The sequence below is a fragment of the Phyllobates terribilis genome, unplaced genomic scaffold (assembly GCF_046119375.1).
Source record: "Phyllobates terribilis strain yellow unplaced genomic scaffold, ASM4611937v1 Scaffold_2__4_contigs__length_985480577, whole genome shotgun sequence".
Classification (NCBI taxonomy): domain Eukaryota; kingdom Metazoa; phylum Chordata; class Amphibia; order Anura; family Dendrobatidae; genus Phyllobates; species Phyllobates terribilis.
In genome coordinates, this window is record NW_027362762.1 from 984,076,704 (window position 1) to 984,102,916 (window position 26,213).

At 45.6% G+C, this 26,213-nt stretch overlaps 1 protein-coding gene across 3 annotated transcripts in view; it reads left to right on the plus strand.

The window, feature by feature from the left end:
- PKNOX1 (PBX/knotted 1 homeobox 1) overlaps positions 1–26,213 on the plus strand; it is an 84,014-nt gene that overhangs the window by 42,355 nt on the left and 15,446 nt on the right. For 2 of the 3 annotated variants that reach the window (XM_073668825.1, XM_073668827.1), the window contains 3 exons: positions 19,925–20,025; positions 25,597–25,725; positions 25,943–26,019. In XM_073668825.1, the coding sequence (XP_073524926.1) occupies positions 19,925–20,025; positions 25,597–25,725; positions 25,943–26,019 (307 nt within the window). The remainder of the gene's footprint in view (positions 1–19,924; positions 20,026–25,596; positions 25,726–25,942; positions 26,020–26,213) is intronic. The other variant, XM_073668826.1, reaches the window with a different exon arrangement.

Below are 26,213 nucleotides of genomic sequence, written 5' to 3' on the forward strand. Positions count from 1 at the left end.
ATACTGAGCCAACACATCCTTTAATTTGTCGGATAAACCTTGACAAAACTGGCTCCTAAGAGCCGGGTCATTCCACTGGGTGCCCGTGGCCCACCTACGGAACTCCGAACAGAATTCCTCCGCCGGACGATCTCCCTGCTGGATCCTACGTAACTTAGATTCAGCAAGGGAGATCCGATCCGGGTCATCATATACGAGACCCAGAGCTGCAAAAAACCTATCCACTGACTGGAGAGCCGGGGAGCCTGGGGGAAGAGAGAACGCCCAAGATTGTGGGTCCCCTTGTAGGAGCGAGATGACAATTCCCACCCTTTGTTCTTCACTCCCCGACGACCGAGGCCGCAGCCGAAAGTATAACTTGCATGCCTCCCGGAAAACAAAAAACTTGTCCCGCCCCCCAGTGAACCTGTCAGGGAGAGCTACTTTAGGTTCTGGTCCGGCTTGCTCATGGGGATACAAAACCTTGGACCTAACGTCCGCCAGCTCCATGGACAAACTCTGCAACTGCCAAGCTAGACTGGCTACTGGATCCATGGTAGCTGGAGAGAATCTTAGTGGGTCGGTGAAAATGTCACACTGACTCTGCGTACAGGAGGTCAGGGGCCTAAGCTGACCCTAAGCTGGGGCCCTGACTAATTCCTCTACCTGGAGGTACTGTTAAAGGTACAGAGGTCCAGGCCACCAGCGTAACCCCTACCTCCTGAGGATCCCTGCACCTCAGTAATCTAGTCCTGAGAAGGACCCCGATCACAACAATAGGGGACAGGAAATAATATGCCAACACTCAGTACTAAGACGAACGAGACAGTACCAAGGGTCAAACCAAAAACCACCTTGAATACAAAAACTACACCACAACTACAGAGGGAACACCAACGGGAAAGGAGATAAATGATAAAGCGAGGAAGGGAAAAACCACACCAAATACACTTAGCTCAGAACTCCAAAATACCACGATCCGCTCTGTTTGTCTGTATGAAATGCTTTCACCGACACTTCCCTAACAGACCGGCAGGCATTTGAAGGAGTCCCACTACTGCAGCATTGATTGCAGCTGGGCGAGGCTGGACCTCGTCTAGCACAGAGAGAGAGAGTTAACTCCCTCACTGCCGAAAAACACAAAACACCAAAAACTCAGCTGCGAGAAGTCAGGCTGTGTAATTGTGACGATCTTCGTGGCGACACACCCGTGACATTCACTTCTTGTTTCCTGTGATGAGGTTGCTTCCTGTTTTCTGTGATGAGGTCACTGCCTGTTCTCTGTGATGATGTTGCTTCCTGTTTGCTGTGATAAGGTTGCTTCCTGTCCCCTGTAATGATGTTATTTCCCATTTTCTGTACTGAGGTTGCTTAATGTTTTCTGTGACGATGTCACTTCCTGTTTTCTGTGATGATGTCAATTCCTGTGATGAGCTTGCTTCCTGTTTGCTGTGATAATGTTGCTTCCTGTTTTCTGTGATGATCTCTCTTCCTTTTTTCTGTGATGATGTCGCTTTGTTTGCTGTGATGAGTTTGCTTCCTGTCCCCTGTGATGATGTCGCTTCTGTTTGTTATGAGGTCGCTTCCTGTTTTCTGTGATGATGTCGCTTTCTGTTTTTTTCTGTGATGAGGTCGCTTCCTGTTTGTTGTGTTGAGGTCGTTTCCTGTTTGCTGTGATGAGGTAGTTTCCTGTTTGCTGTGATGAGGTAGCTTCCTGTTTTCGGTGATGATGGTTGCTTCCTGTTTCACTTCCTGTTTTCTGTGATGATGTCACTTCCTGTTGTGATGAGGTCACTTACTGTTTTCTGTGATGATGTCACTTCCTGTTTTCTGTAATGAGGTCACTTCCTGTTTGTTGTGATGAGGTTGCTTCCTGTTTCGGTGATAATGTCGCTTCCTGTTTTCTGTGATGATGTCGCTTACTGTTTTCTGTGATGATGTCACTTCCTGTTTCGCTTCCTGTTTTCTGAGATGATGTCTCTTCCTGTTTGTTATGATGAGGTCGCTTTCTGTTTTCTGTGATGATGTCGCTTCCTACTTTGCTTCCTGTTTTGCTTCCTGTTTCTGTGATGAGGTCACTTCCTGTTTTCTGTGACGATGTCTCTTCCTGTTTGCTGTGATGAGGTCGCTTCCTGGTTTCTGTGATGATGTTGCGTCCTGTTTCCTGTGATGATGTCGCTTCTTGTTTGTTGTGATGAGGTCGCTTCCTGTTTGCTGTGATGAGTTTGCTTCCTGTCCCCTGTGATGATGTCGCTTCCTGTTTGTTGTTATGAGGTCGCTTTCTGTTTTCTGTGATGATGTCGCTTTGTTTTTTCTGTGATGAGGTCGCTTCCTGTGAGGTTGTTTCCTGTTTGCTGTGATGAGGCCGCTTCCTGTTTTTGGTGATGATGGTTGCTTCTGTTTCACTTACTGATTTCAGTGATGATGTCACTTCCTGTTTCGCTTCCTGTTTTTTGTGATGATGTCGCTTCCTGTTTTGCTTCCTGTTTTCTGTGATGATGTCGCTTCCTGTTTCACTTACTGATTTCAGTGATGATGTCACTTCCTGTTTCAGTGATGATGTCGCTTCCTGTTTCGTTTCCTGTTTTCTGAGATGATGTCGCTTCCTGTTTGTTGTGATGAGGTCGCTTCCTGTTTTCTGTGATGATGTCGCTTCCTGTTTTCTGTGACGATGTCTCTTCCTGTTTTCTGTGATGAGGTCGCTTCCTGTTTTCTGTGATGTCACTTCCTGTTTTGTTTCCTGTTTTCTGAGATGAGGTCACTTCCCTTTTTCTGTGATGATGTCGCTTCCTGTTTGCTGTGATGAGTTTGCTTCCTGTCCCCTGTGATGATGTCGCTTCCTGTTTTCTGTGATGATGTCGCTTTGTTTTTCCTGTGATGAGGTCACTTACTGTTTGTTGTGATGAGGTGGCTTCCTGTTTTCTATGATGAGGTCGCTTCCTAGTTTCGGTGATGATGTTGTGTCCTGTTTCTTGTGATGATGTCGCTTCCTGTTTGTTGTGATGAGGTCGCTTCCTGTTTTCTGTGATGATGTCACTTCCTGTTTTCTGTGATGAGGTCACTTACTGTTTGTTGTGATGAGGTCGCTTCCTGTTTTCTGTGATGAGGTCGCTTCCTGGTTTCGGTGATGATGTTGCGTCCTGTTTCCTGTGATGATGTCGCTTCTTGTTTGTTGTTATGAGGTTGCTTCCTGTTTTCTGTGATGATGTCGCTTTGTTTTTTCTGTGATGAGGTCACTTCCTGTTTGTTGTGATGAGGTTACTTCCTGTTTTTGGTGATGATGGTTTCTTCTGTTTCACTTACTGATTTCAGTGATGATGTCACTTCCTGTTTCGCTTCCTGTTTTTTTGTGATGATGTTTCTTCCTGTTTTGCTTCCTGTTTTCTGTGATGATGTCACTTCCTGTTTTCTGTGATGAGGTCACTTACTGTTTGTTGTGATGAGGTCGCTTCCTGTTTGCTGTGATGAGGTTGCTTCCTGGTTTCGGTGATGATGTTGTGTCCTGTTTCTTGTGATGATGTCGCTTCCTGTTTTCGGTGACGATGTCGCTTCCTGTTTTGCTTCCTGTTTTCTGTGATGTCACTTTCTGTTTCGCTTCCTGTTTTCTGAGATGATGTCACTTCCTGTTTGTTGTGATGAGGTCGCTTCCTGTTTTCTGTGACGATGTCGCTTCCTGTTTTCTGTGACGATGTCGCTTCCTGTTTTCTGTGACGATGTCTCTTCCTGTTTGCTGTGATGAGGTCGCTTCCTGTTTTCTGTGATGATGTCGCTTCCTGTTTGTTGTGATGAGGTCGCTTCCTGTTTTCTGTGATGTCTCTTCCTGTTTTGCTTCCTGTTTTCTGTGATGAGGTCACTTCCCGTTTTCTGTGACGATGTCTCTTCCTGTTTGCTGTGATGAGGTCGCTTCCTGTTTTCTGTGATGTCGCTTCCTGTTTTGCTTCCTGTTTTCTGTGATGAGGTCACTTCCCGTTTTCTGTGACGATGTCTCTTCCTGTTTGCTGTGATGAGGTCGCGTCCTGTTTTCTGTGATGATGTCGCTTCCTGTTTTCTGTGACGATGTCTCTTCCTGTTTGTTGTGATGAGGTCGTTTCCTGTTTTCTGTGATGATGTCGCTTCCTGTTTGTTGTGATGAGGTCGCTTCCTGTTTTCTGTGATGATGTCGCTTCCTGTTTTCTGAGATGATGTCTCTTCCTGTTTGTTGTGATGAGGTCGCTTCCTGTTTTCTGTGATAATGTTGCTTCCTGTTTTCTGTGATGATCTCTCTTCCTTTTTTCTGTGATGATGTCGCTTTGTTTGCTGTGATGAGTTTGCTTCCTGTCCCCTGTGATGATGTCGCTTCTGTTTGTTATGAGGTCGCTTCCTGTTTTCTGTGATGATGTCGCTTTCTGTTTTTTTCTGTGATGAGGTCGCTTCCTGTTTGTTGTGTTGAGGTCGTTTCCTGTTTGCTGTGATGAGGTAGTTTCCTGTTTGCTGTGATGAGGTAGCTTCCTGTTTTCGGTGATGATGGTTGCTTCCTGTTTCACTTCCTGTTTTCTGTGATGATGTCACTTCCTGTTGTGATGAGGTCACTTACTGTTTTCTGTGATGATGTCACTTCCTGTTTTCTGTAATGAGGTCACTTCCTGTTTGTTGTGATGAGGTTGCTTCCTGTTTCGGTGATAATGTCGCTTCCTGTTTTCTGTGATGATGTCGCTTACTGTTTTCTGTGATGATGTCACTTCCTGTTTCGCTTCCTGTTTTCTGAGATGATGTCTCTTCCTGTTTGTTATGATGAGGTCGCTTTCTGTTTTCTGTGATGATGTCGCTTCCTACTTTGCTTCCTGTTTTGCTTCCTGTTTCTGTGATGAGGTCACTTCCTGTTTTCTGTGACGATGTCTCTTCCTGTTTGCTGTGATGAGGTCGCTTCCTGGTTTCTGTGATGATGTTGCGTCCTGTTTCCTGTGATGATGTCGCTTCTTGTTTGTTGTGATGAGGTCGCTTCCTGTTTGCTGTGATGAGTTTGCTTCCTGTCCCCTGTGATGATGTCGCTTCCTGTTTGTTGTTATGAGGTCGCTTTCTGTTTTCTGTGATGATGTCGCTTTGTTTTTTCTGTGATGAGGTCGCTTCCTGTGAGGTTGTTTCCTGTTTGCTGTGATGAGGCCGCTTCCTGTTTTTGGTGATGATGGTTGCTTCTGTTTCACTTACTGATTTCAGTGATGATGTCACTTCCTGTTTCGCTTCCTGTTTTTTGTGATGATGTCGCTTCCTGTTTTGCTTCCTGTTTTCTGTGATGATGTCGCTTCCTGTTTCACTTACTGATTTCAGTGATGATGTCACTTCCTGTTTCGCTTCCTGTTTCAGTGATGATGTCGCTTCCTGTTTCGTTTCCTGTTTTCTGAGATGATGTCGCTTCCTGTTTGTTGTGATGAGGTCGCTTCCTGTTTTCTGTGATGATGTCGCTTCCTGTTTTCTGTGACGATGTCTCTTCCTGTTTTCTGTGATGAGGTCGCTTCCTGTTTTCTGTGATGTCACTTCCTGTTTTGTTTCCTGTTTTCTGAGATGAGGTCACTTCCCTTTTTCTGTGATGATGTCGCTTCCTGTTTGCTGTGATGAGTTTGCTTCCTGTCCCCTGTGATGATGTCGCTTCCTGTTTTCTGTGATGATGTCGCTTTGTTTTTCCTGTGATGAGGTCACTTACTGTTTGTTGTGATGAGGTGGCTTCCTGTTTTCTATGATGAGGTCGCTTCCTAGTTTCGGTGATGATGTTGTGTCCTGTTTCTTGTGATGATGTCGCTTCCTGTTTGTTGTGATGAGGTCGCTTCCTGTTTTCTGTGATGATGTCACTTCCTGTTTTCTGTGATGAGGTCACTTACTGTTTGTTGTGATGAGGTCGCTTCCTGTTTTCTGTGATGAGGTCGCTTCCTGGTTTCGGTGATGATGTTGCGTCCTGTTTCCTGTGATGATGTCGCTTCTTGTTTGTTGTTATGAGGTTGCTTCCTGTTTTCTGTGATGATGTCGCTTTGTTTTTTCTGTGATGAGGTCACTTCCTGTTTGTTGTGATGAGGTTACTTCCTGTTTTTGGTGATGGTTTCTTCTGTTTCACTTACTGATTTCAGTGATGATGTCACTTCCTGTTTCGCTTCCTGTTTTTTTGTGATGATGTTTCTTCCTGTTTTGCTTCCTGTTTTCTGTGATGATGTCACTTCCTGTTTTCTGTGATGAGGTCACTTACTGTTTGTTGTGATGAGGTCGCTTCCTGTTTGCTGTGATGAGGTTGCTTCCTGGTTTCGGTGATGATGTTGTGTCCTGTTTCTTGTGATGATGTCGCTTCCTGTTTTCGGTGACGATGTCGCTTCCTGTTTTGCTTCCTGTTTTCTGTGATGTCACTTTCTGTTTCGCTTCCTGTTTTCTGAGATGATGTCACTTCCTGTTTGTTGTGATGAGGTCGCTTCCTGTTTTCTGTGACGATGTCGCTTCCTGTTTTCTGTGACGATGTCGCTTCCTGTTTTCTGTGACGATGTCTCTTCCTGTTTGCTGTGATGAGGTCGCTTCCTGTTTTCTGTGATGATGTCGCTTCCTGTTTGTTGTGATGAGGTCGCTTCCTGTTTTCTGTGATGTCTCTTCCTGTTTTGCTTCCTGTTTTCTGTGATGAGGTCACTTCCCGTTTTCTGTGACGATGTCTCTTCCTGTTTGCTGTGATGAGGTCGCTTCCTGTTTTCTGTGATGTCGCTTCCTGTTTTGCTTCCTGTTTTCTGTGATGAGGTCACTTCCCGTTTTCTGTGACGATGTCTCTTCCTGTTTGCTGTGATGAGGTCGCGTCCTGTTTTCTGTGATGATGTCGCTTCCTGTTTTCTGTGACGATGTCTCTTCCTGTTTGTTGTGATGAGGTCGTTTCCTGTTTTCTGTGATGATGTCGCTTCCTGTTTGTTGTGATGAGGTCGCTTCCTGTTTTCTGTGATGATGTCGCTTCCTGTTTTCTGAGATGATGTCTCTTCCTGTTTGTTGTGATGAGGTCGCTTCCTGTTTTCTGTGATGTCGCTTCCTGTTTTGCTTCCTGTTTTCTGTGATGATGTCGCTTCCTGTTTTCTGTGACGATGTCTCTTCCTGTTTGTTGTGATGATGTTGCTTCCTGTTTTCTGAGATGATGTCTCTTCCTGTTTGTTGTGATGAGGTCGCTTCCTGTTTTCTGTGATGTCGCTTCCTGTTTTGCTTCCTGTTTTCTGTGATGATGTCGCTTCCTGTTTTCTGTGACGATGTCTCTTCCTGTTTGTTGTGATGATGTTGCTTCCTGTTTTCTGAGATGATGTCTCTTCCTGTTTGTTGTGATGAGGTCGCTTCCTGTTTTCTGTGATGATGTCGCTTCCTGTTTTCTGAGATGATGTCTCTTCCTGTTTGTTGTGATGAGGTCGCTTCCTGTTTTCTGTGATGTCGCTTCCTGTTTTGCTTCCTGTTTTCTGTGATGATGTCGCTTCCTGTTTTCTGTGACGATGTCTCTTCCTGTTTGTTGTGATGATGTTACTTCCCGTTTTCTGTGACGATGTCTCTTCCTGTTTGCTGTGATGACGTCGCTTCCTGGTTTCGGTGATGATGTTGCGTCCTGTTTCCTGTGATGATGTCACTTCCTGTTTCTGTGACAATGTCTCTTCCTGTTTGCTGTGATGAGGTCGCTTTCTGGTTTCGGTGATGATGTCGCTTCCTGTTTGTTGTGATGAGGTCGCTTCCTGTTTTCTGTGATGATGTCGCTTCCTATTTTCTGAGATGATGTCTCTTCCTGTTTGTTGTGATGAGGTCGCTTCTTGTTTTCTGTGATGTCGCTTCCTGTTTTGCTTCCTGTTTTCTGTTATGAGGTCACTTCCCATTTTCTGTGACGATGTCTCTTCCTGTTTGCTGTGATGATGTCGCTTCCTGGTTTCTGTGATGATCTCACTTCCTGTTTGCTGTGATGAGGTCGCTTCCTGTTTTCTGTGATGATGTCGCTTCCTGTTTTCTGAGATGTCTCTTCCTCTTTGTTGTGATGAGGTCGCTTCCTGTTTTCTGTGATGTTGCTTCCTGTTTTGCTTCTTGTTTTCTGTGATGAGGTCAGTTCCCGTTTTCTGTGACGATGTCTCTTCCTGTTTGTTGTGATGAGGTCGCTTCCTGTTTTCTGTAACAATGTCTCTTCCTGTTTGTTGTGATGAGGTCGCTTCCTGTTTTCTGTGACGATGTCTCTTGCTGTTTGTTGTGATGAGGTCGCTTCCTGTTTTCTGTGATGTCACTTCCTGTTTTGCTTCCTGTTTTCTGTGATGAGGTCACTTCCCGTTTTCTGTGACGATGTCTCTTCCTGTTTGTTGTGATGAGGTCGCTTCCTGTTTTCTGTGACGATGTCTCTTCCTGTTTGTTGTGATGAGGTCACTTCCTGTTTTTGGTGATGGTTTCTTCTGTTTCACTTACTGATTTCAGTGATGATGTCACTTCCTGTTTCGCATCCTGTTTTCTGTGATGATGTCTCTTCCTGTTTTGCTTCCTGTTTTCTGTGATGAGGTCACTTCCTGTTTTCTGTGATGATGTCACTTCCTGTTTTCTGTGATGAGGTCGCTTCCTGTTTTCTGTGATGTCGTTTCCTGTTTTCCTTCCTGTTTTCTGTGATGAGGTCACTTCCCGTTTTCTGTGACGATGTCTCTTCCTGTTTGCTGTGATGAGGTCGCTCAAGCTGTTGAGGGTTGTCAGGAGCACTTGGTATGGTCCGTCATACAGTGGTCCGTGCTTCCGAACATGCCTCTTCACATACACATTATCTCCAGACTTGGGGGTATGACAACCTTCTGCATCAGCTGGATCTGGAATAAAAGATGATGCTAACGCATGGGTGTTAGTTAAGGCATTGGCAAGCTGAATCACATACTGCACAACATGATCTGTTTCTTCTGATAATTGTTGTGGGGTAAATCGAGCTATAGCTGGCTGTGACCCAAATAGTATCTCATAGGGTTACAGTTTGTGTTTGCCTATGGGGGTGGTGCGTATGTGATATAGTGCAATAGGGAGGAGCTCAGGCCACTGGGCCGTAGTCTCCTGCATCATTTTGGTCAATTGCCTTTTCAGTGTGCCATTCAATCTCTCCACCTCGCCACTTGACTGTGGATGGTTAAGGAGTATGTAACGCCACTGTTGATCCGATCATGGTAAGTATTTCTTGATATCCGCATGAGGAAAAGGCTGATCCTTGATCACTTTCGATAACTTGTGGGACTCCATACCAGCAAACAACTTCAGAGACCAGCTTCTTGGCGTTAGTCTTAGCAGTCATGTTTGGAACGGCGAATGCTTCTGGCCAGCTGGAAAACACATCCACTACCACTAAGCAGTATTCATATCGTCCTGCTTTAGGGAGAGTGATATGATCAACTTGCAATCGTTGGAACGGATACTCTGGTTCCTGTTTGTTGTGATGATGTCGCTTCCTGTTTTCTGTGATGATGTTGCTTCCTGTTTTCTGTGATGAGGTCACTTCCCGTTTTCTGTGACGATGTCTCTTCCTGTTTGCTGTGATGAGGTCGCTTCCTGGTTTCGGTGATGATGTTGCGCCCTGTTTTCTGTGATGAGGTCGCTTCTTGTTTGTTGTGATGAGGTCGCTTCCTGTTTTCGGTGATGATGTCGCTTCCTGTTTGCTGTGATGAGTTTGCTTCCTGTCCCCTGTGATGATGTCGCTTCCTGTTTGTTGTTATGAGGTCGCTTCCTGTTTTCTGTGATGATGTCGCTTTGTTTTTTCTGTGATGAGGTCGCTTCCTGTTTGTTGTGATGAGGTTACTTCCTGTTTTTGGTGATGATGGTTTCTTCTGTTTCACTTACTGATTTCAGTGATGATGACACTTCCTGTTTTGCTTCCTGTTTTTTGTGATGATGTTTCTTCCTGGTTTGCTTCCTGTTTTCTGTGATGATGTCACTTCCTGTTTTCTGTGATGAGGTCACTTACTGTTTGTTGTGATAAGGTCGCTTCCTGTTTTCTGTGATGATGTCCCTTCCTGTTTTCTGTTAAAATGTCTCTTCCTGTTTGCTGTGATGAGGTCGCTTCCTGTTTTCTGTGATGAGGTCGCTTCCTGTTTGTTGTGATGAGGTCGCTTCCTGTTTTCTGTGATGATGTCGCTTCCTGTTTTCTGAGATGATGTCTCTTCCTGTTTGTTGTGATGAGGTTGCTTCCTGTTTTCTGTGATGTCGCTTCCTGTTTTACTTCCTGTTTTCTGTGATGAGGTCACTTCCCGTTTTCTGTGACGATGTCTCTTCCTGTTTGCTGTGATGAGGTCGCTTCCTGTTTTCTGTGATGATGTCGCTTCCTGTTTTCTGTGACGATGTCTCTTCCTGTTTGTTGTGATGAGGTCGCTTCCTGTTTTCTGTGATGATGTCGCTTCCTGTTTTCTGAGATGATGTCTCTTCCTGTTTGTTGTGATGAGATCGCTTCCTGTTTTCTGTGATGTCGCTTCCTGTTTTGCTTCCTATTTTCTGTGATGAGGTCACTTCCCGTTTTCTGTGACGATGTCTCTTCCTGTTTGCTGTGATGAGGTCGCTTCCTGTTTTCTGTGATGATGTCTCTTCCTGTTTTCTGTGACGATGTCTCTTCCTGTTTGTTGTGATGAGGTCTCTTCCTGTGATGATGTCGCTTCCTGTTTGTTGTGATCAGGTCGCTTCCTGTTTTCTGTGATGATGTCGCTTCCTGTTTTCTGAGATGATGTCTCTTCCTGTTTGTTGTGATGAGGTCGCTTCCTGTTTTCTGTGATGTCGCTTCCTGTTTTGCTTCCTGTTTTCTGTGATGAGTCACTTCCCGTTTTCTGTGACGATGTCTCTTCGTGTTTGCTGTGATGAGGTCGCTTCCTGTTTTCTGTGATGTCGCTTCCTGTTTTGTTTCCTGTTTTCTGTGATGAGGTCACTTCCCTTTTTCTGTGACGATGTCTCTTCCTCTTTGCTGTGATGAGGTCGCTTCCTGTTTTCTGTGACGATGTCGCTTCCTGTTTTCTGTGACGATATCTCTTCCTGTTTGTTGTGATGAGGTCGCTTCCTGTTTTCTGTGATGTCGCTTCCTGTTTTGCTTCCCGTTTTCTGTGACGATGTCTCTTCCTGTTTGCTGTGATGAGGTCGCTGAAGCTGTTGAAGGTTGTCAGGAGCACTTGGTATGGTCCGTCATACAATGGTCCGTGTTTCCGAACATGCCTCTTCACATACCCGTAATCTCCAGGCTTGAGGGTATGACAACCTTCTGCATCAGCTGGATCTGGAATAGAAGATGATGCTAACGCATGGGTGTTAGTTAAGGCTTTGGCAAGCTGAATTACATACTGCACAACATGATCTGTTTCTTCTGATAATTGTTGTGGGGTAAATCGAGCTATAGCTAGCTGTGACCCAAATAGTATCTCATAGGGTGACAGTTTGTTTTTCCCTATGGGGGTGGTGCGTATGTGATATAGTGCAATGGGGAGGAGCTCAGGCCACTGGGCCGTAGTCTCCTGCATCATTTTGGTCAATTGCCTTTTCAGTGTGCCATTCAATCTCTCCACCTTGCCACTTGACTGTGGATGGTAAGGAGTATGTAACGCCACTGTTGATCCGATCATGGTAAGTATTTCTTGATATCCGCATGAGGAAAAGGCTGATCCTTGATCACTTTCGATAACTTGTGGGACTCCATACCAGCAAACAACTTCAGAGACCAGCTTCTTGGCGTTAGTCTTAGCAGTCATTTTTGGAACGGTGAATGCTTCTGGCCAGCTGGAAAACATATCCACTACCACTAAGCAGTATTCATATCGTCCTGCTTTAGGGAGAGTGATATGATCAACTTGCAATCGTTGGAACGGATACTCTGGTTCCTGTTTGTTGTGATGATGTCGCTTCCTGTTTTCTGTGATGAGGTCACTTCCCGTTTTCTGTGACAATGTCTCTTCCTGTTTGCTGTGATGAGGTCGCTTCCTGGTTTCGGTGATGATGTTGCGTCCTGTTTCCTGTGATGATGTCGCTTCTTGTTTGTTGTGATGAGGTCGCTTCCTGTTTTCTGTGATGATGTCGCTTCCTGTTTGCTGTGATGAGTTTGCTTCCTGTCCCCTGTGATGATGTCGCTTCCTGTTTGTTGTTATGAGGTCGCTTCTTGTTTTCTGTGATGATGTCGCTTTGTTTTTTCTGTGATGAGGTCGCTTCCTGTTTGTTGTGTTGAGGTCGCTTCCTGTGAGGTTGTTTCCTGGTTGCTGTGATGAGGTCGCTTCCTGTTTTTGGTGATGATGGTTGATTCTGTTTCACTTACTGATTTCAGTGATGATGTCACTTCCTGTTTCGCTTCCTGTTTTCTGTGATGATGTCTCTTCCTGTTTTGCTTCCTGTTTTCTGTGATGATGTCACTTCCTGTTTTCTGTGATGAGGTCACTTACTGTTTGTTGTGATGAGGTCGTTTCCTGTTTTCTGTGATGATGTCACTTCCTGTTTTGCTTCCTGTTTTCTGTGATGATGTCACTTCCTGTTTTCTGTGATGAGGTCACTTACTGTTTGTTGTGATGAGGTCGCTTCCTGTTTTCTGTAATGATGTCGCTTCCTGTTTTCTGTGACGATGTCTCTTCCTGTTTGCTGTGATGATGTCGCTTCCTGGTTTCGGTGATGATGTTGCGTCCTATTTCCTCTGATGATGTCGCTTCCTGTTTTCTGTGACAATGTCTCTTCCTGTTTGCTGTGATGAGGTCGCTTTCTGGTTTCGGTGATGATGTTGTGTCCTGTTTCTTGTGATGATGTCACTTCCTGTTTTCGGTGATGATGTCACTTTCTGTTTCGCTTCCAATTTTCTGAGATGATGTCGCTTCCTGTTTGTTGTGACGAGGTCGCTTCTCGCTTTCTGTGATGTCGCTTTCTGTTTTCTGAGATGATGTCTCTTCCTGTTTGTTGTGATGAGGTCGCTTCCTGTTTTCTGTGATGTCGCTTCCTGTTTTGCTTCCTGTTTTCTGTGATGAGGTCACTTCCCGTTTTCTGTGACAATGTCTATTCCTGTTTGTTGTGATGAGGTCGCTTCCTGTTTTCTGTGATGATGTCGCTTCCTGTTTTCTGTGATGTCGCTTCCTGTTTTGCTTCCCGTTTTCTGTGATGATGTCTCTTCCTGTTTGCTGTGATGAGGTCGCTTCCTGGTTTCTGTGATGATGTCGCTTCCTGTTTGTTGTGATAAGGTCGCTTCCTGTTTTCTGTGATGATGTCGCTTCCTGTTTTCTGAGATGATGTCTCTTCCTGTTTGTTGTGATGAGGTCGCTTCCTGTTTTCTGTGATGTTGCTTCCTGTTTTGCTTCCTGTTTTCTGTGATGAGGTCACTTCCCGTTTTCTGTGACGATGTCTCTTCCTGTTTGCTGTGATGAGGTCGCTTCCTGTTTTCTGTGATGATGTCGCTTTCTGTTTTCTGTGACAATGTCTCTTCCTGTTTGTTGTGATGAGGTCGCTTCCTGTTTTCTGTGATGAGGTCGCTTCCTGTTTGTTGTGATGAGGTCGCTTCCTGTTTTCTGTGATGATGTCGCTTCCTGTTTTCTGAGATGATGTCTCTTCCTGTTTGTTGTGATGAGGTCGCTTCCTGTTTTCTGTGATGATGTCGCTTCCTGTTTTCTGAGATGATGTCTCTTCCTGTTTGTTGTGATGAGGTCGCTTCCTGTTTTCTGTGATGTTGCTTCCTGTTTTGCTTCCTGTTTTCTGTGATGAGGTCACTTCCCGTTTTCTGTGACTGTCTCTTCCTGTTTGCTGTGATGAGGTCGCTTCCTGTTTTCTGTGATGTTGCTTCCTGTTTTGCTTCCTGTTTTCTGTGATGAGGTCACTTCCCGTTTTCTGTGACGATGTCTCTTCCTGTTTGCTGTGATGAGGTCGCTTCCTGTTTTCTGTGATGATGTCGCTTTCTGTTTTCTGTGACAATGTCTCTTCCTGTTTGTTGTGATGAGGTCGCTTCCTGTTTTCTGTGATGAGGTCGCTTCCTGTTTGTTGTGATGTGGTCGCTTCCTGTTTTCTGTGATGATGTCGCTTCCTGTTTTCTGAGATGATGTCTCTTCCTGTTTGTTGTGATGAGGTCGCTTCCTGTTTTCTGTGATGTCGCTTCCTGTTTTGCTTCCTGTTTTCTGTGATGAGGTCACTTCCCGTTTTCTGTGACGATGTCTCTTCCTCTTTGCTGTGATGAGGTCGCTTCCTGTTTTCTGTGACGATGTCGCTTCCTGTTTTCTGTGACGATGTCTCTTCCTGTTTGTTGTGATGAGGTCGCTTCCTGTTTTCTGTGATGTCGCTTCCTGTTTTGCTTCCTGTTTTCTGTTATGAGGTCACTTCCCATTTTCTGTGGCGATGTCTCTTCCTGTTTGTTGTGATGAGGTCGCTTCCTGTTTTCTGTGATGTCGCTTCCTGTTTTGCTTCCCATTTTCTGTGACAATGTCTCTTCCTGTTTGCTGTGATGAGGTCGCTTCCTGTTTTCTGTGATGATGTCGCTTCCTGTTTTCTGAGATGATGTCTCTTCCTGTTTGTTGTGATGATGTCGCTTCCTGTTTTCTGAGATGATGTCTCTTCCTCTTTGTTGTGATGAGGTCGCTTCCTGTTTTCTGTGATGTCGCTTCCTGCTTTGCTTCCTGTTTTCTGTGATGAGGTCACTTCCCGTTTTCTGTGACGATGTCTCTTCCTGTTTGTTGTGATGAGGTCGCTTCCTGTTTTCTGTGACGATGTCTCTTCCTGTTTGTTGTGATGAGGTCGCTTCCTGTTTTCTGTGATGTCGCTTCCTGTTTTGCTTCCTGTTTTCTGTGATGAGGTCACTTCCCTTTTTCTGTGACGATGTCTCTTCCTGTTTGTTGTGATGAGGTCGCTTCCTGTTTTCTGTGACGATGTCTCTTCCTGTTTGTTGTGATGAGGTCGCTTCCTGTTTTCTGTGACGATGTCTCTTCCTGTTTGTTGTGATGAGGTCGCTTCCTGTTTTCTGTGATGTCGCTTCCTGCTTTGCTTCCTGTTTTCTGTGATGAGGTCACTTCCCGTTTTCTGTGACGATGTCTCTTCCTGTTTGTTGTGATGAGGTCGCTTCCTGTTTTCTGAGACGATGTCTCTTCCTGTTTGTTGTGATGAGGTCGCTTCCTGTTTTCTGTGATTTTGCTTCCTGTTTTCTGTGATGAGGTCACTTCCCTTTTTCTGTGACGATGTCTCTTCCTGTTTGTTGTGATGAGGTCGCTTCCTGTTTTCTGTGACGATGTCTCTTCCTGTTTGTTGTGATGAGGTCGCTTCCTGTTTTCTGTGACGATGTCTCTTCCTGTTTGTTGTGATGAGGTCGCTTCCTGTTTTCTGTGATGTCGCTTCCTGTTTTTCTTCCTGTTTTCTGTGATGAGGTCACTTCCCGTTTTCTGTGACGATGTCTCTTCCTGTTTGTTGTGATGAGGTCGCTTCCTGTTTTCTGTGATGATGTCGCTTCCTGTTTTCTGTGATGATGTCGCTTCCTGTTTGTTGTGATGAGGTCGCTTCCTGTTTTCTGTGATGATGTCGCTTCCTGTTTTCTGAGATGATGTCTCTTCCTGTTTGTTGTGATGAGGTCGCTTCCTGTTTTCTGTGATGTCGCTTCCTGTTTTGCTTCCTGTTTTCTGTGATGAGGTCACTTCCCGTTTTCTGTGACGATGTGTCTTCCTGTTTGCTGTGATGAGGTCGCTTCCTGTTTTCTGTGATAATGTCGCTTCCTGTTTTCTGTGACGATGTCTCTTCCTGTTTATTGTGATGAGGTCGCTTCCTGTTTCCTGTGATGATGTCGCTTCCTGTTTGTTGTGATGAGGTCGCTTCCTGTTTTCTGTGATGATGTCGCTTCCTGTTTTCTGAGATGATGTGTCTACCTGTTTGTTGTGATGAGGTCGCTTCCTGTTTTCTGTGATGTCGCTTCCTGTTTTGCTTCCTGTTTTCTGTGATGAGGTCACTTACAATTTTCTGTGACGATGTCTCTTCCTGTTTGCTGTGATGAGGTCGCTTCCTGTTTTCTGTGATGTCGCTTCCTGTTTTGCTTCCTGTTTTCTGTGATGAGGTCACTTCCCATTTTCTGTGACGATGTCGCTTCCTGTTTTCTGTGACGATGTTGCTTCCTGTTTTCTGCGACGATGTCTCTTCCTGTTTGTTGTGATGAGGTCGCTTCCTGTTTTCTGTGATGTCGCTTCCTGTTTTGCTTCCTGTTTTCTGTGATGAGGTCACTTCCCTTTTTCTGTGACGATGTCTCTTCCTGTTTGTTGTGATGAGGTCGCTTCCTGTTTTCTGTGACGATGTCTCTTCCTGTTTGTTGTGATGAGGTCGCTTCCTGTTTTCTGTGACGATGTCTCTTCCTGTTTGTTGTGATGAGGTTTCTTCCTGTTTTCTGTGATGTCGCTTCCTGTTTTTCTTCCTGTTTTCTGTGATGAGTTCACTTCCCGTTTTCTGTGACGATGTCTCTTCCTGTTTGTTGTGATGAGGTCGCTTCCTTTTTTCTGTGATGATGTCCCTTCCTGTTTTCTGTGATGATGTCGCTTCCTGTTTGTTGTGATGAGGTCGCTTCCTGTTTTCTGTGATGATGTCGCTTCCTGTTTTCTGAGATGATGTCTCTTCCTGTTTGTTGTGATGAGGTCGCTTCCTGTTTTCTGTGATGTCGCTTCCTGTTTTGCTTCCTGTTTTCTGTGATGAGGTCACTTCCCGTTTTCTGTGACTGTGTCTTCCTGTTTGCTGTGATGAGGTCGCTTCCTGTTTTCTGTGATAATGTCGCTTCCTGTTTTCTGTGACGATGTCTCTTCCTGTTTATTGTGATGAAGTCGCTTCCTGTTTCCTGTGATGATGTCGCTTCCTGTTTGTTGTAATGAGGTCGCTTCCTGTTTTCTGTGATGATGTCGCTTCCTGTTTTCTGAGATGATGTGTCTACCTGTTTGTTGTGATGATGTCGCTTCCTGTTTTGCTTCCTGTTTTCTGTGATGAGGTCACTTCCAGTTTTCTGTGACGATGTCTCTTCCTGTTTGCTGTGATGAGATCGCTTCCTGTTTTCTGTGATGTCGCTTCCTGTTTTGCTTCCTGTTTTCTGTGATGAGGTCACTTCCCATTTTCTGTGACGATGTCGTTTCCTGTTTTCTGTGATGAGGTCACTTCCCATTTTCTGTGACGATGTCTCTTCCTGTTTGTGATGAGGTCGCTTCCTGTTTTCTGTGATGTCGCTTCCTTATTTGCTTCCCGTTTTCTGTGACGATGTCTCTTCCTGTTTGCTGTGATGATGTCGCTTCCTGGTTTCTGTGATGATGTCGCTTCCTGTTTGTTGTGATGAGGTCACTTCCTGTTTTCTGTGATGATGTCGCTTCCTGTTTTCTGAGATGATGTCTCTTCCTGTTTGTTGTGATAATGTCGCTTCCTGTTTTCTGAGATGATGTGTCTTCCTGTTTGTTGTGATGAGGTCGCTTCCTGTTTTCTGTGGTGTCGCTTCCTGCTTTGCTTCCTGTTTTCTCTGATGAGGTCACTTCCCGTTTTCTGTGACGATGTCTCTTCCTGTTTGTTGTGATGAGGTCGCTTCCTGTTTTCTGTGACGATGTCTCTTCCTATTTGTTGTGATGAGGTCGCTTCCTGTTTTCTGTGATGTCGCTTCCTGTTTTGCTTCCTGTTTTCTGTGATGAGGTCACTTCCCTTTTTCTGTGACGATGTCTCTTCCTGTTTGTTGTGATGAGGTCGCTTCCTGTTTTCTGTGACGATGTCTCTTCCTGTTTGTTGTGATGAGGTCGCTTCCTGTTTTCTGTGACGATGTCTCTTCCTGTTTGTTCTTATGAGGTCGCTTCCTGTTTTCTGTGATGTCGCTTCCTGTTTTTCTTCCTGTTTTCTGTGATGAGGTCACTTCCCGTTTTCTGTGGCGATGTCTCTTCCTGTTTGTTGTGATGAGGTCGCTTCCTGTTTTCTGTGACGATGTCTCTTCCTGTTTGTTGTGATGAGGTCGCTTCCTGTTTTTGGTGATGATGGTTTCTTCTGTTTCACTTACTGATTTCAGTGATGATGTCACTTCCTGTTTCGCTTCCTGTTTTCTGTGATGATGTCTCTTTCTGTTTTGCTTCCTGTTTTCTGTGATGAGGTCACTTCCTGTTTTCTGTGATGAGGTCACTTACTGTTTGTTGTGATGAGGTCGCTTCCTGTTTTCTGTGATGTCGTTTTCTGTTTTCCTTCCTGTTTTCTGTGATGAGGTCACTTCCCGTTTTCTGTGACGATGTCTCTTCCTGTTTGCTGTGATGAGGTCGCTCAAGCTGTTGAGGGTTGTCAGGAGCACTTGGTATGGTCCGTCATACAGTGGTCCGTGCTTCCGAACATGCCTCTTCACATACACATTATCTCCAGGCTTGGGGGTATGACAACCTTCTGCATCAGCTGGATCTGGAATAAAAGATGATGCTAACGCATGGGTGTTAGTTAAGGCATTGGCAAGCTGAATCACATACTGCACAACATGATGTGTTTCTTCTGATAATTGTTGTGGGGTAAATCGAGCTATAGCTGGCTGTGACCCAAATAGTATCTCATAGGGTGACCGTTTGTGTTTCCCTATGGGGGTGGTGCGTATGTGATATAGTGCAATAGGGAGGAGCTCAGGCCACTGGGCCGTAGTCTCCTGCATCATTTTGGTTCATTGCCCTTTTAGTGTGCCATTCAATCTATCCACCTCACCACTTGACTGTGGATGGTAAGGAGTATGTAACGCCACTTTTGATCCGATCATGGTAAGTATTTCTTGATATCCGCATGAGGAAAAGGCTGATCCTTGATCACTTTCGATAACTTGTGGGACTCCATACCAGCAAACAACTTCAGAGACCAGCTTCTTTGCGTTAGTCTTAGCAGTCATGTTTGGAACGGCGAATGCTTCTGGCCAGCTGGAAAACATATCCACTACCACTAAGCAGTATTCATATCGTCCTGCTTTAGGGAGAGTGATATGATCAATTTGCAATCGTTGGAACGGATACTCTGGTTCCTGTTTGTTGTGATGAGGTCGCTTCCTGTTTTCTGTGATGATGTCGCTTCCTGTTTTGCTTCCTGTTTTCTGTGATGAGGTCACTTCCCGTTTTCTGTAACGATGTCTCTTCCTGTTTGCTGTGATGAGGTCGCTTCCTGGTTTCGGTGATGATGTTGCGTCCTGTTTCCTGTGATGATGTCGCTTCTTGTTTTCTGTGATGATGTCGCTTCCTGTTTGCTGTGATGAGTTTGCTTCCTGTCCCCTGTGATGATGTCGCTTCCTGTTTGTTGTTATGAGGTCGCTTCCTGTTTTCTGTGATGATGTCACTTTGTTTTTTCTGTGATGAGGTCGCTTCCTGTTTGTTGTGATGAGGTTACTTCCTGTTTTTGGTGATGATGGTTTCTTCTGTTTCACTTACTGATTTCAGTGATGATGTCACTTCCTGTTTTGCTTCCTGTTTTTTGTGATGATGTTTCTTCCTGGTTTGCTTCCTGTTTTCTGTGATGATGTCACTTCCTGTTTTCTGTGATGAGGTCACTTACTGTTTGTTGTGATGAGGTCGCTTCCTGTTTTCTGTGATGATGTCACTTCCTGTTTTCTGAGATGATGTTGCTTCCTGTTTGTTGTGATGAGGTCGCTTCCTGTTTTCTGTGATGATGTCGCTTCCTGTTTTCTGTTACAATGTCTCTTCCTGTTTGCTGTGATGAGGTCGCTTCCTGGTTTCGGTGATGATGTTGCGTCCTGTTTCTTGTGATGATGTCACTTCCTGTTTTCGGTGACAATGTCGCTTCCTGTTTGCTGTGATGATGTCGCTTCCTGTTTGTTGTGATGAGGTCTCTTCTTGTTTTCTGTGATGATATCGTTTCCTGTTTTCTGTGACAATGTCTCTTCCTGTTTCCTGTGATGAGGTCGCTTCCTGGTTTCGGTGATGATGTCGCTTCCTGTTTTCGGTGACAATGTCGCTTCCTGTTTTGCTTCCTGTTTTCTGTGATGAGTGATCACTTCATGATTTCTCATAGTGTTATTAATCTGTCTCACAAGCAGGTGGCACTTTGTACCAGCCCGTGACTGTTGTCACCCCGCAGGGACAGGTTGTGGCTCAAGCACTGTCTCCTGGGACCATTCGAATCCAGAACTCACAGGTGAGGGCTGCTCATAATTAGTGATGGGCGAACCCCTGACTATACGGGTTTGGCGGGTTCAGCGAACGCCGAACAGTTTATTAAAAGTTCGGGTTCGGATACCAGTACAGTACCTGAACACGGACCCCATTCACATGAATGGGGGCCCCGAGCATCTGGTGTTTGCCACGCTGTCATGCACATGCCAACACTACCTCTAATCAGTGTTAGAGCTGCGGTTCCCACACTGTCACATGACAGTGTGGGAATGAGGGACTCGAACATCGGGTGTTTGCCATGCTGTCATGTGCATGACAGCGCGGCAAACACTGCCTCTGATCGGCGGTAAGATTAATACCATTGATCTGAGCACTGCGGCTCCCTCACTGTCAGATGACAGCGTGAGCCCACAGCTGTGACCGGAGGTAAGAAGTTTACCTCCGGTCACAGGCTGTCAAGCTAGGTATGGGAAGGACCCAGCATACGATGATGGGAAAAGGGGGGAAGCCCAGCAACTAGGGAAAGGGAGAGTGGAGACCCCTAGGCAGATCTAACAACACCCTGACTCTCCAATCGTCCCTAAATAGGTTCCGCACACCTATCGCCGAGCAGGATACCTTAGCCCTGGCTGACTCTAGAGCTGGGCCCTAGGTAGGGAGGGGTGAGCAATAGTCAGCCTCACTGCAACTAAAGGCAAACAAAGGAAACAGACAAGGGGACACACTCAGCTTTGAGAAGACACCAGGGAGATCATGACTACCATCCACAAATGAACTCTTAGCCGACTGCTAGAACTCCACACCTGAACAGAGGAGTTTACTCTATCACCAGCGATTCCCTGGAGCAACTGAGTGTATTTAAAGATCCAGAAAGGGTGTGTTAATTATGAGCAGAAGGTGGAGATCACCGCTGGGTCCTAGAGAGGAAGGGATGATGAAAGGATCAAGAAGGTGTCTGCAAGGCCAAGCGCAGCAACCTTCTACAGCCGGATCCAGAATGACTGTCTGTCAAACCAGACACACCCGTGACAGTACCCCCCTTTTACGAGTGGCCTCCAGATACTCAGGACCAGGTTTCTCTGGATGAGAGGCATGGAGAGAACAAACCAACCTAGGGGTATTCACCTCAGATGCTGGAACCCCCTTTCTTTCCTCTGGACCATAACCCCTCCAGTGCACCAAGTACAGAAGGGAACGATGTTGAAGACGAGAATCCACAATCTTCGAAATTTGGAACTCTAAATTGCCATCAACCATGATTGGGGGCGGCGGCAGGGGGGAGGACTCAAGAGGTTCTACATATTCCTTGAGCAGACCTATGAAAGACATTGTGGATCTTAAGGGCCTGAGGAAGCTTAAGACAAACGCTGCTGAGTTAATGACTGCGGTTATTTTATAGGGACCAATAAATTTAGGTCCCAGCTTCCAGGAAGGAACCTTCAACTTGATATTCCTGGTAGACAACCACACAAAGTTATTCACACTTGGGTCCGGACCTGGCGAGCATTTCCTGTCAGCTATATATTTGTATCTGTCTTTCATGATCTTCAAATTATTCTGAACCCCCCCCGACACACAGAAAAGAGCGACGAAGCAAAACGTTCCTCTTCAGGAAATTCCGAAGCTCCTCCCCCACTAAAGGTACCAAACTGTGGATGATAACCGTATGCACCGAAGAAAGGTGACCTGCCAGTAGACTCTTGGCAATGATTATTAATAGCAAACTCGGCCAACGGTAAATAAGATGCCCAAAAATTCACCTTCTGGATGGCGAAAACACATTTCTCTAGTTTGGCATATAGTTTGTTATCTCTTAATATCTGGAGCACCTGTTTAACATGACTCTGATGCTTCTCAAAATCAGGTGAGTAAACCAAAATATCATCCAGATAGACCACCACAAAACTGCCCACCAAATGATGGAAAATATTCTTTATGAAATCCTGGAACACCGCAGGTACATTGGTGAGACCAAAAGGCATAACCAGACTCTCGAAATGCCCCTGAGGGGTATTGAACGCCGTCTTCCATTCGTCCCCTTCTCTGATTCTAACCAGATTGTAGGCTCCCCTTAAATCCAACTTGGAGAATACCTTAGCTCCCACAACCTGGCTGAAAAAATCTGGAATTAGAGGAAGAGGATACGGATTTCGGACAGTAATTTGATTCAATTCCCGGAAATCTAAACAGGGACGGAAACCCCCATCTTTCTTCTTAATGAAGAAGAACCCTGCCGCCACGGGCGAAGATGAGGATTTGATATGTCCCTTCTTCAGACTCTCAGTAATGAAATCCTTCATGGCTTGTCTCTCAGGACCAGAAAGATTATACAGTCTGGACTTGGGTAGTTTAGCTCCGGGGGTCAGTTTAATAGGACAGTGATAATGCATGATCAGGAGGCAAATCCTGACACCCCCTCTCAGAAAATACATCCTCAAAACCAGACATAAACGCAGCTAAGGTCTCTGTAGAGACTGCAGAAAGGCTATTTTAATCTTCATTCCACGGTCTCCTGGCTGAGAGATCCGTTGTATCCAGACTTTAGCTGCACATCAAGGAGACAAGGCATCTCAGTCAGACCTAAGAGGTCGATATGCTATGCCACAAGCTACATCAAAGGTGAGCAAATTAGCTTCTGAAAAATAGTTGAACTAAATAATCTGCACTTAGATCTGCGCCCGTGTTTTCTGTCTTTTCCCCTCTCCTAGACCCTATAGCCTTGGGGTCATATACCCCTCCCACCTATCTCAAAGGCGTCTATCCACACGTATAGCCAATGACATGGCAGCCTCCAAGGACCCCGGGGTTTCGGAAACTGCCAAAGCATCCTTCAACCTTTCTGAAAGGCCCTGACTAAATTGTCTTCTAAGAGCCGGATCATTCCATTTGGTATCGGAACTATAAGTATCCACTGAAGGCGATGCAGCCTAGATTCAGCCAAGGAGATTCGGTCAGGGTCATCATAGATGAGGGCCAGACCCCCGAAAAATCCCTCAGCTGACTGGAAACAAACAGAACCCCATGGCAAAGAGAAAGCCCAGGATTGAGGATCACCTTTCAACAAATCACAATCCCCACACGCTGCTCCTCATCTCCAGAGGACTAAGGTCAAAGCTTAAAATACAACTTACAAACTTCTGTAAAAACAAAAAACTTGTCTCTACCTCCTGAAAACCTGTCCGGGAGGTCAATTTTGGGTTCATGCTGGACCGGCCTACCCGCAGAGTCCCCAACATTAGGAGTATGCGGCCACTGCCATTGCTGCTGAATCACTAATCGAAGGCCACCTCCTGTGACAAACTCCGAAGCTGCTCTGCCAGCACCAAAATGGGATCCATGAACCTGGAAACTAACAAAAAACACAAAAAAAACGCATAGTCAGTTTTGTTTTGTTTTTTTAAACGGCTGGTAATAATGTCATGCTAGGTTATGGGAAGGACCCAGTACGAAGTTGGGAAAAAGGGGGAAGCCCAGCAACTAGGGAAAGGGAGAGTGGAGACCCCTAGGCAGATCTAACAACACCCTGACTCCCCTATCGTCCCTAAATAGGTTCCGCACCTATCACCGAGCAGGATACCTTAGACCTGGCTGACTCTAGAGCTAGGTTCTAGGTAGGGAGGGGTGAGCACTAGTCAGCCCCATTGCAACTAAAGACAAACAAGGGAAACAGACAAGGGGTACACTTAGCTTTGAGAAGACACCAGAGAGATCACGACTACAATCCACAAAGGAACTCCAAGAAGAATCTTAGCTTACTGTGAGAACTCCAGACCTGAACAGAGGAGTTTACCCTATCACCAGCGATTCCCTGGAGCAACTGAGTGTATTTAAAGATCCAACAAGGGCGTGTTAATTAGGAGCAGAAGGTGGAGAACACCGCTGGGTCCTAAAGAGGGAGGGATGATGAAAGGATCAAGAAGGTGTCTGCAAGGCCAAGCGCAGCGACCTTCTACAGCCGGATCCAGAATAACTGCCTGTGAAAACTGACATACCCGTGACACAGGCGTCGGCAGATGGGACTACTACACCCATCAGCCTACACCTGCTGTCGCAGATAACAGCTAGAGCGGGCGCGGCTGATGGGAGTATTCATCTGCTGGCGCCTGCGCAATAAATACATAAATTTAAAAAAAAAACGGCTTGGGTTGCCCTGTATTTTTGATAACCAGCCAGGCAAAACTGACAGCTGCAGGCTGCGACCCTCATCTATCACCTTTAGCAAGGCTGGTTATTAAGAATAGAGGGGTCCCCACGTCATTTTTTTAATTATTTAAATAAATAATTTAAAAAAATGATGTGGGGTTCCCTCATTTTTGACAACCAGCCAAGCTAAAGCAGACAGCTGGGAACTGGTATTCTCAGGCCGATAAGGGGCCATGAATATTGACCCCCCCAGCCTAAAAATAGCAGCCTGCAGCTGCACCAGTAAAGATGCATCTATTAAATGCTGCAATTCTGGTGCTTTGCCCGGCTCTCTCCACTGCCTTGTGGCGGTGGCAAGAGGGGTTTATATTTGTGGGATTGATGTTACCTTTGTATTGTCCGGTGACATCAAGCCCATGGGTTAGTAATGGAGAGGTGTCTATAAGACGCCCCCATTAGTAACTCTATAGTCAAATTGTTAAATAAAACACTCACACCCAGAATAAAGTCTTTTATTTGAAATAAAACACACACACTTTTACTTTTTTATTTAAAAATAACAAACACTGTTACACTCACCTAACACCTAACACTGTTACACTCACCTAACACTGTTACACTCACCTAACACCTAACACTGTTACACTCACCTAACACTGTTACACTCACCTAACACCTAACACTGTTACACTCACCTAACACCTAACACTGTTACACTCACCTAACACCTAACACTGTTACACTCACCTAACACCTAACACTGTTACACTCACCTAACACTGTTACACTCACCTAACACCTAACACTGTTACACTCACCTAACATTTTTTAAAATTATTTATTTACACAATTTAAAAAAAACGGCGTGGGACCCCGTTATTCTTGATTACCCGCCTTGCTAAAGCTGAGAGCTGAGGTCTTGCCTGGCTGGTTATCAAAAATACAGGGTAACCCACGCTATTTTTTTAATTATTTATTTATTTATAGCGCAGGTGCCGTCAGATGAATACTCCCATCAGCCGCTCCTACTCTCGCTGTTATCGGCTGATGGGTTTAGTAGTCTTTTAGTAGTAGTAACTTTTTACCTCCGGTCACAGCTGCGGGCTCACGCTGTCACCTGACAGCATGGGAACCGCAGTGCTTTGACGGTGATATTAATCTTACCGCCGATCAGAGGCAATGTTTGCCGCGCTGTCATGCAGATGATAGCGTGAGGAACACCCGGCGTTCTGGGTGCCGAACCTGAACAGTAACACGGACTTCCTGGTGAAGTCCATGTTCGGGGTTCGTGCCTGAGCAGTAGGTGTTTGGTACGGACCCCGAACTTTACTGTTAAGGTTCACCCATCTCTACTCATAATCATACAAAGCCCCATTACCTCCGTCTCTCCGTTAACTGTCCCCCCATGTGACGATAGTCTTCCTGGTAACCCCTTAATTTCCCATTCCAGCTCCAGTTGCAGCTCAGTCAGGATCTTGGCCTCTTGCAAACAGATGATGGATCTGGAAAGAACAAGCGCGGGGTCCTCCCCAAGCAAGCCACCAATGTGATGAGGTCCTGGCTGTTCCAGCACATCGGGGTGAGTTTGGTGCATTGGACGCTGCCTTCAGATGTTCCCTATGCTCTGCAGCAATCTGAGATGCATGGAATCACCTGAAGATGTCACAAATCCTCCTCCTCCTGATGCCATCCATCATGCCATGCAGTATGGGGGGCTACACTAGACACGGATGAGGGGTACCCTACGGCTGTCATCAGCTATGTGTGAATGTGTCTCATCTTCTCCATCTCTGCAGCATCCGTACCCAACCGAGGATGAGAAGAAGCAGATTGCTGCTCAAACCAACCTCACCCTTCTGCAGGTCAACAATTGGTAAGTCCCCTGTCCCGAGGTCGGAGCCCCCCGATGACCGCACCATGCTCTAGTTATGACTGTATACATTGCCTTTTCTGCCTTATATGGCTCATGGGTTAGGTATTATGAAGATCTGAGGTTGTGGGTTGTAATAATCACCTAGGCAAGTTAACAATGTAATTAGTTTTATTCCTTCCATCCACGGTAATACA